The sequence below is a fragment of the Elgaria multicarinata genome, chromosome 4 (assembly GCF_023053635.1).
Source record: "Elgaria multicarinata webbii isolate HBS135686 ecotype San Diego chromosome 4, rElgMul1.1.pri, whole genome shotgun sequence".
NCBI classification, from domain to species: Eukaryota; Metazoa; Chordata; class Lepidosauria; order Squamata; family Anguidae; genus Elgaria; species Elgaria multicarinata.
In genome coordinates, this window is record NC_086174.1 from 30,352,036 (window position 1) to 30,365,594 (window position 13,559).

At 40.3% G+C, this 13,559-nt stretch overlaps 1 protein-coding gene across 3 annotated transcripts in view; it reads left to right on the forward strand.

Annotated features, from left to right (window-relative positions):
• The window catches only part of HHAT (hedgehog acyltransferase), a 200,717-nt gene that overhangs the window by 71,264 nt on the left and 115,894 nt on the right, over positions 1 to 13,559 (forward strand). For all 3 annotated transcript variants that reach the window (XM_063125562.1, XM_063125563.1, XM_063125564.1), the window contains one exon: positions 4,764 to 4,799. In XM_063125562.1, coding sequence (XP_062981632.1) covers positions 4,764 to 4,799 — 36 coding nt within the window. The remainder of the gene's footprint in view (positions 1 to 4,763; positions 4,800 to 13,559) is intronic.

The following is a 13,559-nucleotide window of genomic DNA, read 5'->3' on the forward strand; positions in this document are numbered from 1 at the left end:
TCCAAGCAGCTGAAAGAAGTAAATATTTCATCATAATTGAGGGCGTTAAAACCATGCTGACCCTAATGAGTTCTTCCTTAAAGACAATTTTAATATTGAAAGCATCTTTCCCCCAAATGATTCCCCATTTCTTTCCCTTCCTTCAAAGAGCAGATGATCTGTGAAGTATTGTGAAGGGTTCCTTTGTCAAGCATGCCTGTATTTGAAAGAGCTGTCCGTGGTGCTGAGAAATCCTTGTTTAGGAGCTCAGGCCATCCCTAAATAAGTCACTGCTTTTGAAATCCAAACTTAGAAGGCAGACATTACCTATTTGAGGGACTGAATGAACTAGCAGCTTAAACAGCCTTGGAAATGGCACGAATATTCTTGCTACCCTACATAAAACATCTGTCAGCTGACGGTGAGCAGATTCTCTCACATGTTGCAGCCTTTCTCCCTGTTCCTGATGGCACAGCTGCAGACCATGCATCTGTTTTTGTCCTCCAAAGACACAGCATCCTATATTCCGGGAACTTGCTCCTTTTTTCCTTGTAGGCCTGTGCAACGTGCATTTGGAATTAGGCTCGCATTAAAAGCATTGAAACATGTATACAAATGAGAACACTTCATAATGATTGCATTGTTGAGTGTTCATGTATCTGCAGGCAGAGTAGCGAGATTTAAACAACTGGGCTCTGCTTTACTTTGAGATGCAAAATAGATTAGGGACTGGATCCTTAAGACCCTGTGTGTGGAGTTCCGTTCATGGAATGATCATTTTCAGCAGCCACCAATGGAAGTGGGGAGATGCTCCCCTTAAAGTTTCTGAAGGATTGGTAGATTGTCCGGAACAGCATGGGAAGGGCTGTAGGAAGTGGAATTCTTATTGCACTGGCTGCCTATACTTCCGGTCGGAATTCAAGATGTTGGTAATGACGTTTAAAGCCCTAAACGGCTTGGAACGTCGATACTTGAGGGAGTGCCTCTCCTTATATATGCTCGATCACTTTCAGCGAGGGTGGTTTCAGGATTTTCATTCACAGCTTCATAGCCATAAACTCAGTAAAGGTGTGAAGCCTCAGCCACTGGGCTAATGTCTGGATCCAACCCATTGTCTTTTTCTGTACTTGCCTGCTTTTGACTCACTGGTAATAAGTGGAAATTGTGTTGCTTGCAGTGTGTAACAATAAACTTTTCCCATATCCCATGACCAGATGGGTGAGGAGAAGATGTAATAGGCAGGCAATCAACTATTATGCTTAGACCTGTTCAAGGCATTCAGCTGTGGAGATTCAACTGCATCATCACTACTTCAGCAGTTTTGGAAAGAACAGCTACCTTTCAAAACAAATGGAATCAGTGATAGAATTTCTGGCCCCAATTGAGTGAATGGCAGAAATCCCATTGACTTAACTTATTGAATTTCTGGACCCAGTTGACTGAATGGCAAAAAATCCCATTGACTTAACTTGTGCCAGAATTTCGCTGTTAGTCTGTAACAATTGATTATTTGCTCATTAAAGCAGAATTATGGAAACCTCTAAGAACCAGAATGGAAAAAGCCTGTCTGAATTAGATAATAATAATAACAATAATAACAACAACAACAACAACAACAACAACAACAACAACAACAATAATATTATATTTATTTCTTACCCGCCTTTCCCTTTGGATCGCGGAGGGGAACAACATTAGAACAGGAATCAATACATCTTAAAAATTCTTGAATTTACATTGATCTGGATAGGCCTGCCGGAAAAGGCTAGTCTTTAAAGCTGCCTTAAAATCACACAGAGAGTTAATTTTACGAATCTCCTCTGGCAGGCCATTCCACAATCTGGAGGCGACAGAAGAAAAGGTCCTCTGGGAAACTGATGTCAGCCTAGTTTTAGCTGACTGAAGTAAGTTCACCCCAGAGGACCGGAGTGTGCGGGGTGGACTATATGGGAGAAGGCGATCCCGCAGGTAACCTGGACCCAAACCATTTAGGGCTTTAAAGGTAATGACCAACACTTTGTACTTTGCCCGGAAACTAATTGGCAGCCAGTAGAGTGATTTTAATGTTGGGGTAATATGCTCACCCCTAGATGTCTCAGTCTTCATTTCATTTGCGGCATATTTGTGTCCCTATTACAAATAACACCGATGTGTTGAAGCAGAATGTTGTAAAGGATTGGGATGACCTGAGTTCAAATTCTCACTTAGCTGTGAAGCTCACTGGGTGTTTTTGGGAAAGTCAGACTAACTTAGCATGTTATGAGGACAATCAGGTTGAATATAAATTTAATAAATAAATACAATTCCACACAGCTGTGAAGCTCACTAGGTGACCTTGAACTGGGCACTGTCTCTTAACCTAACATCCTCGCAGGGTTGTACAGTACCTGACCCCCCAGAGGAAGATGGGATAAAAAAATGTCATAAATAAAGCCTTTAATAATGTTTGCAATTTTAACCAGGTTAACTACCATACTATTCAACACACAGTATGTTCCTGTCAGGATTCATATCACTTAAAATACAAATTTTAAAAATAGCTAACAACTCCATTTTCTTTTCCTCTCTCCCTCCATCCTGAGGTAAAAAAAAGAGAAAGACTGCCAGAAATACTCTATCATGTAATTTTTCTGCATCTGTAAAGTAAGTCGCAGATGCTGACATGAGATCAGGGACCCTTAGAAAATCCAGAGACAACTGATGTGAAGTCAGCATAAGTGAGTGAAACTCTATTATTATTTTTTACCAAGGTCAAAGCCCTGTGATTATTATTTATTTATTTATTTATTTATTTATTTATTTATTTATATAGCACCATCAATGTACATGGTGCTGGGAACCCTACATGGTAGAGGAAGGCAACCTGTGGCTAAAATACAGATGTAGGACTCAAAATCCCATCAACCCTGACCATTAACTATGCTAAGCTGGGGCAGATGGGAGTTGAAGTTTAACAACATCTGAAGGCCATAGGTTGCCCACTCCAGTTTGCCATATTTATTACTTGCATAAGATTGTTCAGTGTTTCTGTGTCATGGAAAAGATTGTCTCTAGCAAGTTTTCCTTCTCTCTTGGAAATTACAATGCAGTCTTGACCGTGTACTCCCTGGTCCTCTGATCCAAATTGCTCCAGAGAATGAATATTTGGAGAGAAGCAATGTAATTTGATGTGATGAAGTTAAGTCAGTTTGTACCAGTTAAGGACCTGACCTATAATAAATATAATACAGTCATGCCTTTTATTTAACAAGTGATACAGCAATAACACTGTCAAACAACTAAGCCTACTTTCAAAATGGCTGTGGTGATAAAGGAATTGTGACAATGAAATAGAACTGCTGGGAAAATAACTTCAGGGCACCTGCAACACAGTCCCGGCTGACTCAGAATTTCCACTGGCCATATTGTAAATGCAAAGTAATCACAGTTTTGGCTTTCAGATGTGTACATTATTGCTATCTCCACCGTGGGGTAGGGGGAAAAGATTGTATCTTTTTATTTGCAATTTGGAAAACTGACTTCCCCCCCACAGAATGGATTATTGCTACTAGTTGAGCTTTAGCCTGTTGCATGAGTGCATTCCAGCCTTCCCCAATGTTTCTGTATATGAAAATTTCTATACGCCCGTGTGCTGAATATCAATGTGGAGATGGCTGCTTTGGCATTCAAAGTAGGAATGGCAGACTTTTGATATAATGTCTAACGTGCATTCAGAAAACAGAACTGTCATCCTGATCCAAGATCCGAGCAGCCGTGTGTGTATAAGCAAAGACTTCTCTGAACTTTCCTTTTCTTATACTCTATCAGAGGTTGTTCAAGAGGGTCTCTGAACTGGAGGATAGAGGAGACCCTGTTAGGCAGGGGAGCCTCTGAAACCCTGGTGAGTGGGTGGAAGTCATTGCATCCATTGGTTCCCAACATATTTTTAGATAATTAGGAAAATCTTAATTCTTTACTTTTAATGACATGTTAAAGCCCTTTCTTCAGTCTGAAATTAGCTGTGTTTGCATCATTTAGTGTAACGTGAACAAGCATGAATAAGCTGCTGGAAGCCTGGGGCTCATGCAGTCCTCCTTCTCGTCCTTCTGCCCTGTTGGAGGGTTGGAAGCTTTTGCTTCTGCCTTTTGCTTAACCATGGTTTGCTGGTTTGCTCAAAGTGCATAACATTAACTGTGGTTTGTTTGAAACAAGCTGACTTCACATCATGATTTCAAGTTGGCTTATTTCAAACAAACCATAGTTAATGTAAAGCACATTTTGTCATTTCGGACAAAATGCTGAACCATGCTTAAGGAAAAGTGGAAGTGGAAGCTTCCGAACTACTGCTACTGCCCATACAAAGGATGGGAATGGGAGCAAGAGTGCCTGAGCTATGGTGTGAATGCAGCCATTCTCTCTGTCATATCAGCGTCTTTGATATATCTATAGGGTGCAAACATCCCGTCTCACCGTCTTTTTATTTATAGGTAAATGAGCCAAGACTTTCATTTTCTTCTTGAAAGATTTTCTATTTTTGCAATCGTTGTAGTTGCTCTTCATTACACATATTCCTGATTTGAATTCTTCCTTCTTCAGCATGAGAGTTCTAAAACAGATACAGCATCGTGTACTTGATTATACCTGTAACACCACTTATTGATGAAAGTGGGGAGAATAGATTCAGAAAATTCCAACCCTTTCTCAGTCACAATATTTTTGGCTTTTTTTTTTTAAAACACCCTATTTGTTCATGTTTTGTAATTCAGTAAACTCACACGTTGAAATATTTCTTTGTTTTTCTATAGGTCTTTTGATGTTGGATTGCATAGATTTCTTATCAGGTTAGTCAATATTTATTATTTACTTTTAGATCCTGTTCTATATGAAGGTCATTATGGCATAATTTCCATAACCCAAGAGTTGGCAATTCCTACAGTTTTATTTTGTGTGGATGGTTTCTCCCTTAACAAATTAATGACATTTTGGGTCCAGAAATCTGCCCATGGCAGGGGCTGGGAGAAAGCTGACTTCCTTCCCCTTACGCTTCCTGCAAGTTTCATTCACAGAATGTAGTTTCACCAACTTTTCTATGATATTCTCCCAGTGGTGGAGCTTGGGCATAATGGTCTAAATGGTCTTTAGATGACCCACATGTATTACTTCAGTTGTGAATTGCACAACTGTCATTTCCCTTCTCCCCCTCCCACTGCCATTCTGTGTTTTACAACCACATCTACATTCCAAATACGTTAGAGCAACAAACAAACCAACAACGTGTTTGCCAGCCACGATTAAGAAAGAAGCAGCAGCAATATTATTATTATTATTATTATTATTATTATTATTATTATTATTTATTTATATAGCACCATCAGTGTACATGGTGCTGTACAGAGTAAAACAGTAAATAGCAAGACCCTGCCGCATAGGCTTACAATCTAATAAAATCATAGTAAAACAATAAGAAGGGGAAGAGAATGCAAACAGGTACAGGGTAGGGTAAGCAGGCACAGGGTAGGGTAAAACTAACAGTAGAAAGTAACAGTAGAAGTCTGCACAACATCAAGTTTTAAAAGCTTTAGGAAAAAGAAAAGTTTTTAGTTGAGCTTTAAAAGCTGCGATTGAACTTGTAGTTCTCAAATGTTCTGGAAGAGCATTCCAGGCGTAAGGGGCAGCAGAAGAGAATGGACGAAGCCGAGCAAGGGAAGTAGAGGCCCTTGGGCAGGCATGGGCCGTTTCATATTTTAAACTGAAATCTTAGCACCATCATAATGCTATTGAATAAAATGGACTTGCTTCGGCTGCCCTCTTGCTGAACACATTTTCTTGGGAATAAGCACTATTTTGGTGTAGAAAAGGAATAATATATATTTTAGGAGACACAGAATGAGCATCTGCATTCATGTACATATCCAGCTTGCCTCTCCCAGACTATAAAATGTTTTAGAAAGTCAGGACACAGAAAGGACACTGTGGCAAACAGTATCAGCCTCAGTGGGCCTGATTCCATGGCTGCTACCACACCCTCCGAGTAGTCATTTTTGGTACTCTGTGCTGTGGGTCCCTGAGCTTTGGCCCCAGAGTCCAACCCCAGGTGCGCCAGTATCTGCTCCCTTCCCCTTATCTCACTATACCACAATCTGTTTCCCTCAGCACTGTCAAGGGAGCATTTTAGGAACCTAAGAACATAAGAAGAGTCATGCTGGATCAGACCAAAGGCTCATCTAGTCAAGCAATAGCCACAAGCAGGACATGAGTGCACCAACACCTTTCTGTCCCATGTACCCCAGCAACTGATGTACTGCCTCTGATACTAGAGGTAGCATATAACCATCAGGATTCAGGACTACTAGCCATTGATAGCCTCATCTTGTGGAATTTGTCCAATCCCCTTTTAAAGCCATCCAAATTGATGGCCATCACTACCCTATATAGGAAGAAGCAATGTACAGTAATTCTGCAGTGGAATATAACTTACATCATCTACTACCAGTCAGCAAATGAAAGTTTAGGGCCTACAATGTGATTCTTACAGCAAGGTTTATTTATTTAAAGATTACTTGATACTAAGAACTAGAGAGAGAAGGACATCCTTTCAGTGACAGAATAGTTAAATAAAATGTGGAAAACTGGTGTTCCTTCAATGCGAGCGTATCTTGTCAGGTAGGCTAAAGATGCACTGTCATACTATTACTATGGAATAAATGCTTTGTGAAAGTACCTTTTAACATACAAAACAAACTGTTTTTATTGTAATAGAATAATGTGTGTTATTATTGGAGAAATGTAACTTTTGGGGAGGGGTTTGTCTGTAGTTAAAATGTAGATGGCTATGAAATATTTTTTTAAAATATGTATGAAATGTAAAAAAAGAGGCATAAAATATTAATATATGTAAAAGAAGAAGAAATCAGTTACCTGACAGAACATGCTACTGTGCTATTTTTGTTTAGCAACTATGTAGGATCTTGATCTTACAGAATTATAGAAGGCATCTATTTTTTGCTTTCTCCTAATGGGGAAATAGGTGATTTCTGATCTTGCTTCTCTCTGTGTTGTTAAGATTAGACATGCATCATAATGGGATTTGTGGGACTATTTTCATCAGGCAAGAGAAACCACTTCATTCTTTCTGTATTTTACAAAGCCAATTTATGTTCGGTGTGACGGCTGAGTTATTTGAGAGATTCATAAGGTTATACACCTTAAAAAAGGAAAGAAAAGAACAGCAACTAGCAGAAATGAGTTCATGAATATGATAGATTATTTGCTTACTTAATTCAAAAATTATGCTTCCTTGGAGTCAATGGTTTGCTGTGGATGGAGGGGAACAAAGATCAGGAAAAAGTGCCAGGAGGCATTTTGCATTTGAAATGATAGCTATTCTTCATATCTGGAAAACTGAGCTAAGAAATTGCTCTTTCTACATGGGGAAAAAAGAGCAACTGGTGCTCTCTGCTACAAATTTCACTATTGTCTAGTATATATATATATGCATGCACGTTAATCAAGTGTGAGCCATCACGATGAAATGGAGTATTGATTGTTTGGTTTGATTAAAGTTGATTTGATATCTATATCTATATACATCTATATATAATCCATTGAACTTTAATCAAATCTAGCAAGCACCAGAGAGAAAGAGAGAGGAACAGTTCCACAAGGCATACTGGTGATACTAAATACATATGGCAAAATCTAATGATAACATTCTTTTTATCTGTGTAGCTTAAAAGTATACATCTAAACAATAAAAGAGAATACAATGTTATTATGTTGGAAAAAACCCTGAACCATACCAAAGACTTCTTCATGTGCCTTCTCTTATCAGAGGTTAGCTATCATCACAGCTATTTTTGTTTTTGACACCGCTGCGCTAAATAATTGTATAGAAGTACAGCTATACCATTCCCCCAAGTTCTTTAGCCAGTGTGGTGGAGTGGCTAAAGTGTTGGATTGGGATTTGGGAGATCTGGGTTCTAGTCCCCACTTGGCCATGGAAACCCACTGAGTGACAACCAGTACCAAATAAACCAAACATGTTTGACATACAATCTTCTTCAGTAGTCTAGTACAAAGCACATGGTCTAGTGTATGAAAGGTGTGCCAAAAAATGAACAAACGTATGTATGCAAACACATTGTATATAACAGTTTTCTCATAATGACTAACATAAGACACTGCTGCAGTTAAACCAAATTATACATTTTGCCAAACCTCCTCTAGTACATGTTCCAGCCAAGGCATGTACATGTTATGACAGTGAGTAAACTGAAAGGGCTCCACTATAAGGAGCTATTTTTGAGGATGTCAAAAAATGCAGTTAATCAATAAGATAATAGGGTAGCTCTGAATGATGCCTGAACAGGGGCCTTCCAGTTTTTGGTTTATTTGATATTGGTTACCATTGGTTCGGTTAGGGTTTTTCAGCACAATAACATTATATTCTCTCTTACTGTTTAGATGTGTGCTTTTAAACTACACCATAAAAAGATATCATTAGATTTTGATCTATCTATCTATCTATCTATCTATCTATCTATCTATCTATCTATCTATTGTCACCTTGGAGCCATGACAGAGTTAATCTCAGAGATGGAGATGTAGGCCTTAGCTAGACCTAAGATTTATCCCGGGGTCGTCCCTGTCTGCTTCTGGGATCCCTTATGTGTCATTTACATGAACAGGGGTGACCCCGGGACGATCCCGGGATAAACCTTAGGTCTAGCTAAGGCCACAGAGGGTGGGTGCTACACAGGGTGCTACACTGCCCACTTTGCTGGTAAGTTTAACAGCCACCTTTTGAGGCTACTGGAATAAAAGAAGGGGCAGAGGAAAGCAGAAGTGGATTTTTAAGTGTGAAGGAAAAGAATTGTGGTCTCAGCTCTTATAATGAAGCATACGTGCTCAAAGACAACCTGCTGATACATTTCAAGTGTGCGAAGGGGCAAGAGATGGCAGTTATTCAGTAGTAAGGGAATTGTGTCGCTTAGAGACACTCTATTTAACTGTTATTTTGGGCTTCAAAATGCTGTTCCGCAGATTATCTGCCCGATTGGTCACTTACAGCTATAAAGTAGGACCGATATCCTCTAAATCAGGGGTTGGCAATGTCCAGGGGTTGGGGGCCCTCATTGCTCCCCTCCAAATCCACTGGTTGCTGCACCCCACCTCATTGAATTAGCTGTGGTGTCAGGACAAATAATAGCGATTTTTTCAAGGAAACAAATCGAGTAGGGAGCACATGCTTTGTTTCCATGCAGAACCATGCTTCCGGGAGCACAATTCTGTTTGCAATAAAGACATGCACTCCCCACACACAATGTCACAGTGAGCTCCTGCACAATTTACCATAACACCACTGGGCGTTAGTTCAACACATTCACCTGTGAATAATCAAGTGATCAGCCCTTGGAAAAAGGATTAAGCCACTGATCTTGTTATATAGTGCTGCTAGCGGTACTTGCTGTTTGTTCCTGCTTTCGTGGCAGGTCACTGAAAGCCTGTTCCAGTAGAAAAATCTTGCAGAAGATAGATTAGTCTTGCTATTTAGCCCTCTTGTCACCTCCACTGCGCACATCGACTGAACATTAGGAGTGAGCTTGAGCTTGCTGCACACACTCCTGCCTCCGTGCATTCAGCAGAAGATAGGCTTTGCCATAAGATTGGGAACACTTCATGATCAGGGTTCCCGATAGTGAGTAAAGAACCTGTGACCACAGGGTTGACTTGGTAAGAGTTGAAGCTCCAAATCAGCCTTCCTCAATCTGGTCAGTCCAGATGGTCAGGTATGTTAGGAATTAAGAACATAAGAAGAGCGATACTTGATTATAGAATCACAGAATAGTAGACTTGGAAGGGGCCTATAAGGCCATTGAGTCCAACCTTGCTGTACAGCACCATGAAAATTGATGGCACAATATAAATAAATAAATAAATAAATAATGCAAGAATCCATCTTAAAGCATCTCTGACAGATGGCTGCCTGGCTGCATCTTGAAGGCCTCTAGTGTGGGAGAGCCCACAATCTCCCTAGGTCATTGGTTCCATTGTTGTACTGCTCTAACAGTCTAGACATTTTTCCTGATGTCCAGCTGGAATCTGGATTCCTGTACCTTGAGCCCATGATTCCATGTCATGCAGTCTGGGATGATCAAGAAGATATCTTGGCCCTTCTCTGTGTGACAACCTTTCAAGTACTTGAAGAGTGCTGTCATGTCACCCCAAGGGTACATCTACTGTAGTCCAGCACTTTGTTCCCACAGTGGCCATCCAGCTATCGACTAGGGACCCACAAGCAGAATACGGGTGAAACTGCAACCTCCTGCCCTTGTTCCCCAGCAATTCATGTATATAGGCTTACTGCCTATATGTAGCGCAAAACATCTGGAGGGCACAAGGTTGGGGAAGGCGGATTTAATTTATTACTGTTATTTAAAATACTTATTACATTTCTTCATGCTCTCACATGTAACTCATAGAATCATAGAATAGTAGAGTTGGAAGGGGCCTATAAGGCCATCGAGTCCCACTGCTCAGTGCAGTGCTCATCTTAGCTCCAGCAGTTAGGGCTAATGGCACGTGGTGGTTTTAATATACAGTATTTAATATTTTGGTGGATTGTTTTCTCACCTGGTTTCCCATCCAGGTTACTGTTAAGATCCACACCCACTTAACTTCAGCAGGATTACAGCACTGAGTGTTCCCAAACTGTTCATGGCCGCCAGTCATTTTCTTTTATGTTGACAGTTGTTTCAAGGATCGTGTGATATGAGATTGAGCTTTTATATCTATTATTGTCTCGTTGTTATGTATATTTCTTTTCTTTTAATAACATTGAACAGAAAAGAATAGCGCAAAAAGCAGTCTTGACTCAGCGGTATCATTTTTTGTTCCACCAGAATACAGCATCTGTACGTGAAGGTAGGATTTGGCCTGCAGAAAAGAGGCTATGGAGAGGTTTGGTGTTTCTCCCCCCACCCTCCAGTAAAGCCAGGAGATACAAAGGGGAGCGTGTTCCGGCCTAGTTATCCTTTGTTGTCCTTCTTTGTGCTTGAGATTGGCACTCCCAAAGGGTCCTGCCTATGGCAGTACAGCCCAAAGACTAACAGGATTTGGATAATGAACCATCTGTTGGGTTGCTAAGTGCTTTGTGTCTGGAATTGGCAAAAGTAGTGGGGAGGAAGCTGCTGGTTAGTCAGCGCTGTCTACTCCTGCCTCATCTGAAAAATGACATGGTGACAAATGTTGCATAGTGAAACACTAGTCTATAGCCCTGAGAGATTTTATAGAGAAAGCATGCATGCTTCCCTGCCCCTCTTCCTTCATGATATAAAAGGATTTGTGTACTTGCAGTTTCTCCATATGTGCTGGCTGAATTCAGACTATCCTCCAACTCATGGTCTGAAGGTTTGGGAAGAGGCCATTAGTTTCAGTAGTCCCTCTTCCCCTCATTCTTCTCTCTTCTCTTTGTCTGCATGGTTACTTGGTTAGGAGTGTTTTATCAAACCATGGTTTGTTGGTTCAGCAGAAAGGGAAAACTGTGGTTTGCTCAAAAGAAGAATTAATTGATTAAGCCATGTGGGCATGCATGGGAAGGAAGTAGCACTCAATTGTGTGAATTGTTCCTGATTTTCCAAACAGCAGCATGGATGGCAAAGCATGGTTCGGGATTAGATGAATGCTTGAAGGACTCTCAGGCTGTTGTGTACCTGACTAGTTCCCTCTTCTTTGTGCATACTTGACATTTTCCTTCCTATCCTGACTTGCATTTTTCATATGAACCATGGCTTGCTTTTTCATCTGAAATGGCAAACATTGGTTTGTGCATGCTCTAAAAACTCAAATTGAGAACGTGGGCTTAATCCTAGGTGCAGGACAGATGCAAATCATATGAGTGGGAGATGGAGTATGTGACCCAAGGTTTCTTGACTGCATGTTTATATAATGCAGAGCCATGATTTGGCATTATTTCTGAACCACCTCTCTGAATTAATTAATGTAGGTAAAGATTTGTTTAGTGAAATGTATAGAACTGAGGTCTCCAACATGATGGTAATGGGTACCAATTTACCCACAGACAGCTCTTTTGGTGCCTACCAAGCTCCCTGCTCCTGGTTTTTATTTTATTAAGATTTTAAAAACTTAAATGAACTGGGAGGATGACATGCAGCAGAGTGAAGTGCTGACTTCCAGCACCATCTTTATTTGGGTTCATTTTTCGGGTGTTAGAGCTCAGACTGCACCTCTGCCTTGTTCTTAGTTACTTGGACAAGTTACTTTTCTTTTAGCCTTACCAGCCTTTCTTCTGGAAAATGATGTTTTGATACCAGCCATGTTGACCATGGTAGCCAATTTATGAATGGGCAAGCCCCCCTCATGGCAGCCATTTTGTAAGAGCACCAAACATACTCTCAATAATCCAGATGTGCCCACTGACCCAAAACCGTTGGAGAACCCTGGTCTAGAAATATAGGGTGATCATATTAAAAGGAGGACAGGGCTTCTGTATCTTTAACAGTTGCAGAGAAAAGGGAATTTCAGCAGATGTCTTTTGTATATATGGAGAACCTGATGAAATTCCGTCTTCATCACAACAGTTAAAGGTGCAGGAGCTATATTAGAGTGACCAGATTTAAAAGAGGGCAGGGCACCTGCAGCTTTAACTGTTGTGATGAAGAAGAAATCTGGGCTTTCTGAGAAATAAGGAGTGTGATATATAAATATATGATAAATATATAAATGATATGTAGGAAAAACAACTGCCATCTATACAATTATGGGTCTTTCCCCCTACATCTATGGAGAGATGGTCTTGCATAGGTTGAACTATTCTGTCGTAGGCTAATAACATAGAATGGATCATCTGAGATCATGCTAGCCATAAGAAGATGAACTGGAAGTCCTTTGGTTCTTTCTGTCCTCTATTTATTTAAGCTATCACTGTATTAAATCTATCCTGAATTAAGATTTGCAGGAATGTAGGGTTTAAATAGAAATGACTTTTGTATCCAGAAAACAACAAAGGTTACAATTAATCTCTCTGTTACCACTTTTCCTGTATAGTCGCCAGAGAATAAAATCTAAATCACAATCTTAGAAAAGCTAAGTGCAATCTGTTTGCTATATGCTGAATTAGCTGGTGAGCATGTTGCAAAAATAAACGTAAGGTTCTTGTATCAACACAAGCTCATCTTTATGTAAATTTTATGTAAATCTGACATTTTAACTTCTGAAAGCTGCTGGAGTGGCAAAGTCAAGATTAAGAAAGGTGCAGATATTGTCATGCTTGTGTATCTCCGTTCAAAGCAGTTTGCTGGCTTTGGGGCAAAGAATTGGTTTGGCTGCTGTTATTAATAACAGAAAGTGTACAACTTGGTGACCCAGAGGGATTTCCAGTAGATTTGTAGGCCCAAAGAGCAGTGTGTGGTGCTTTCATGCACCATCTGGGATTTTGAAAACATCTTTCATGCTGCTTCCAGTGTTCCAAGGAAATCAGACCAGTCAGGAGGTCTGCTGGAATAGTATCCAGTTCATCACTGCAGTTGGGATAGAAATCAGGGAAGCCTGCAGAAGTTTTTTTCTGAAAATGCACAACACAG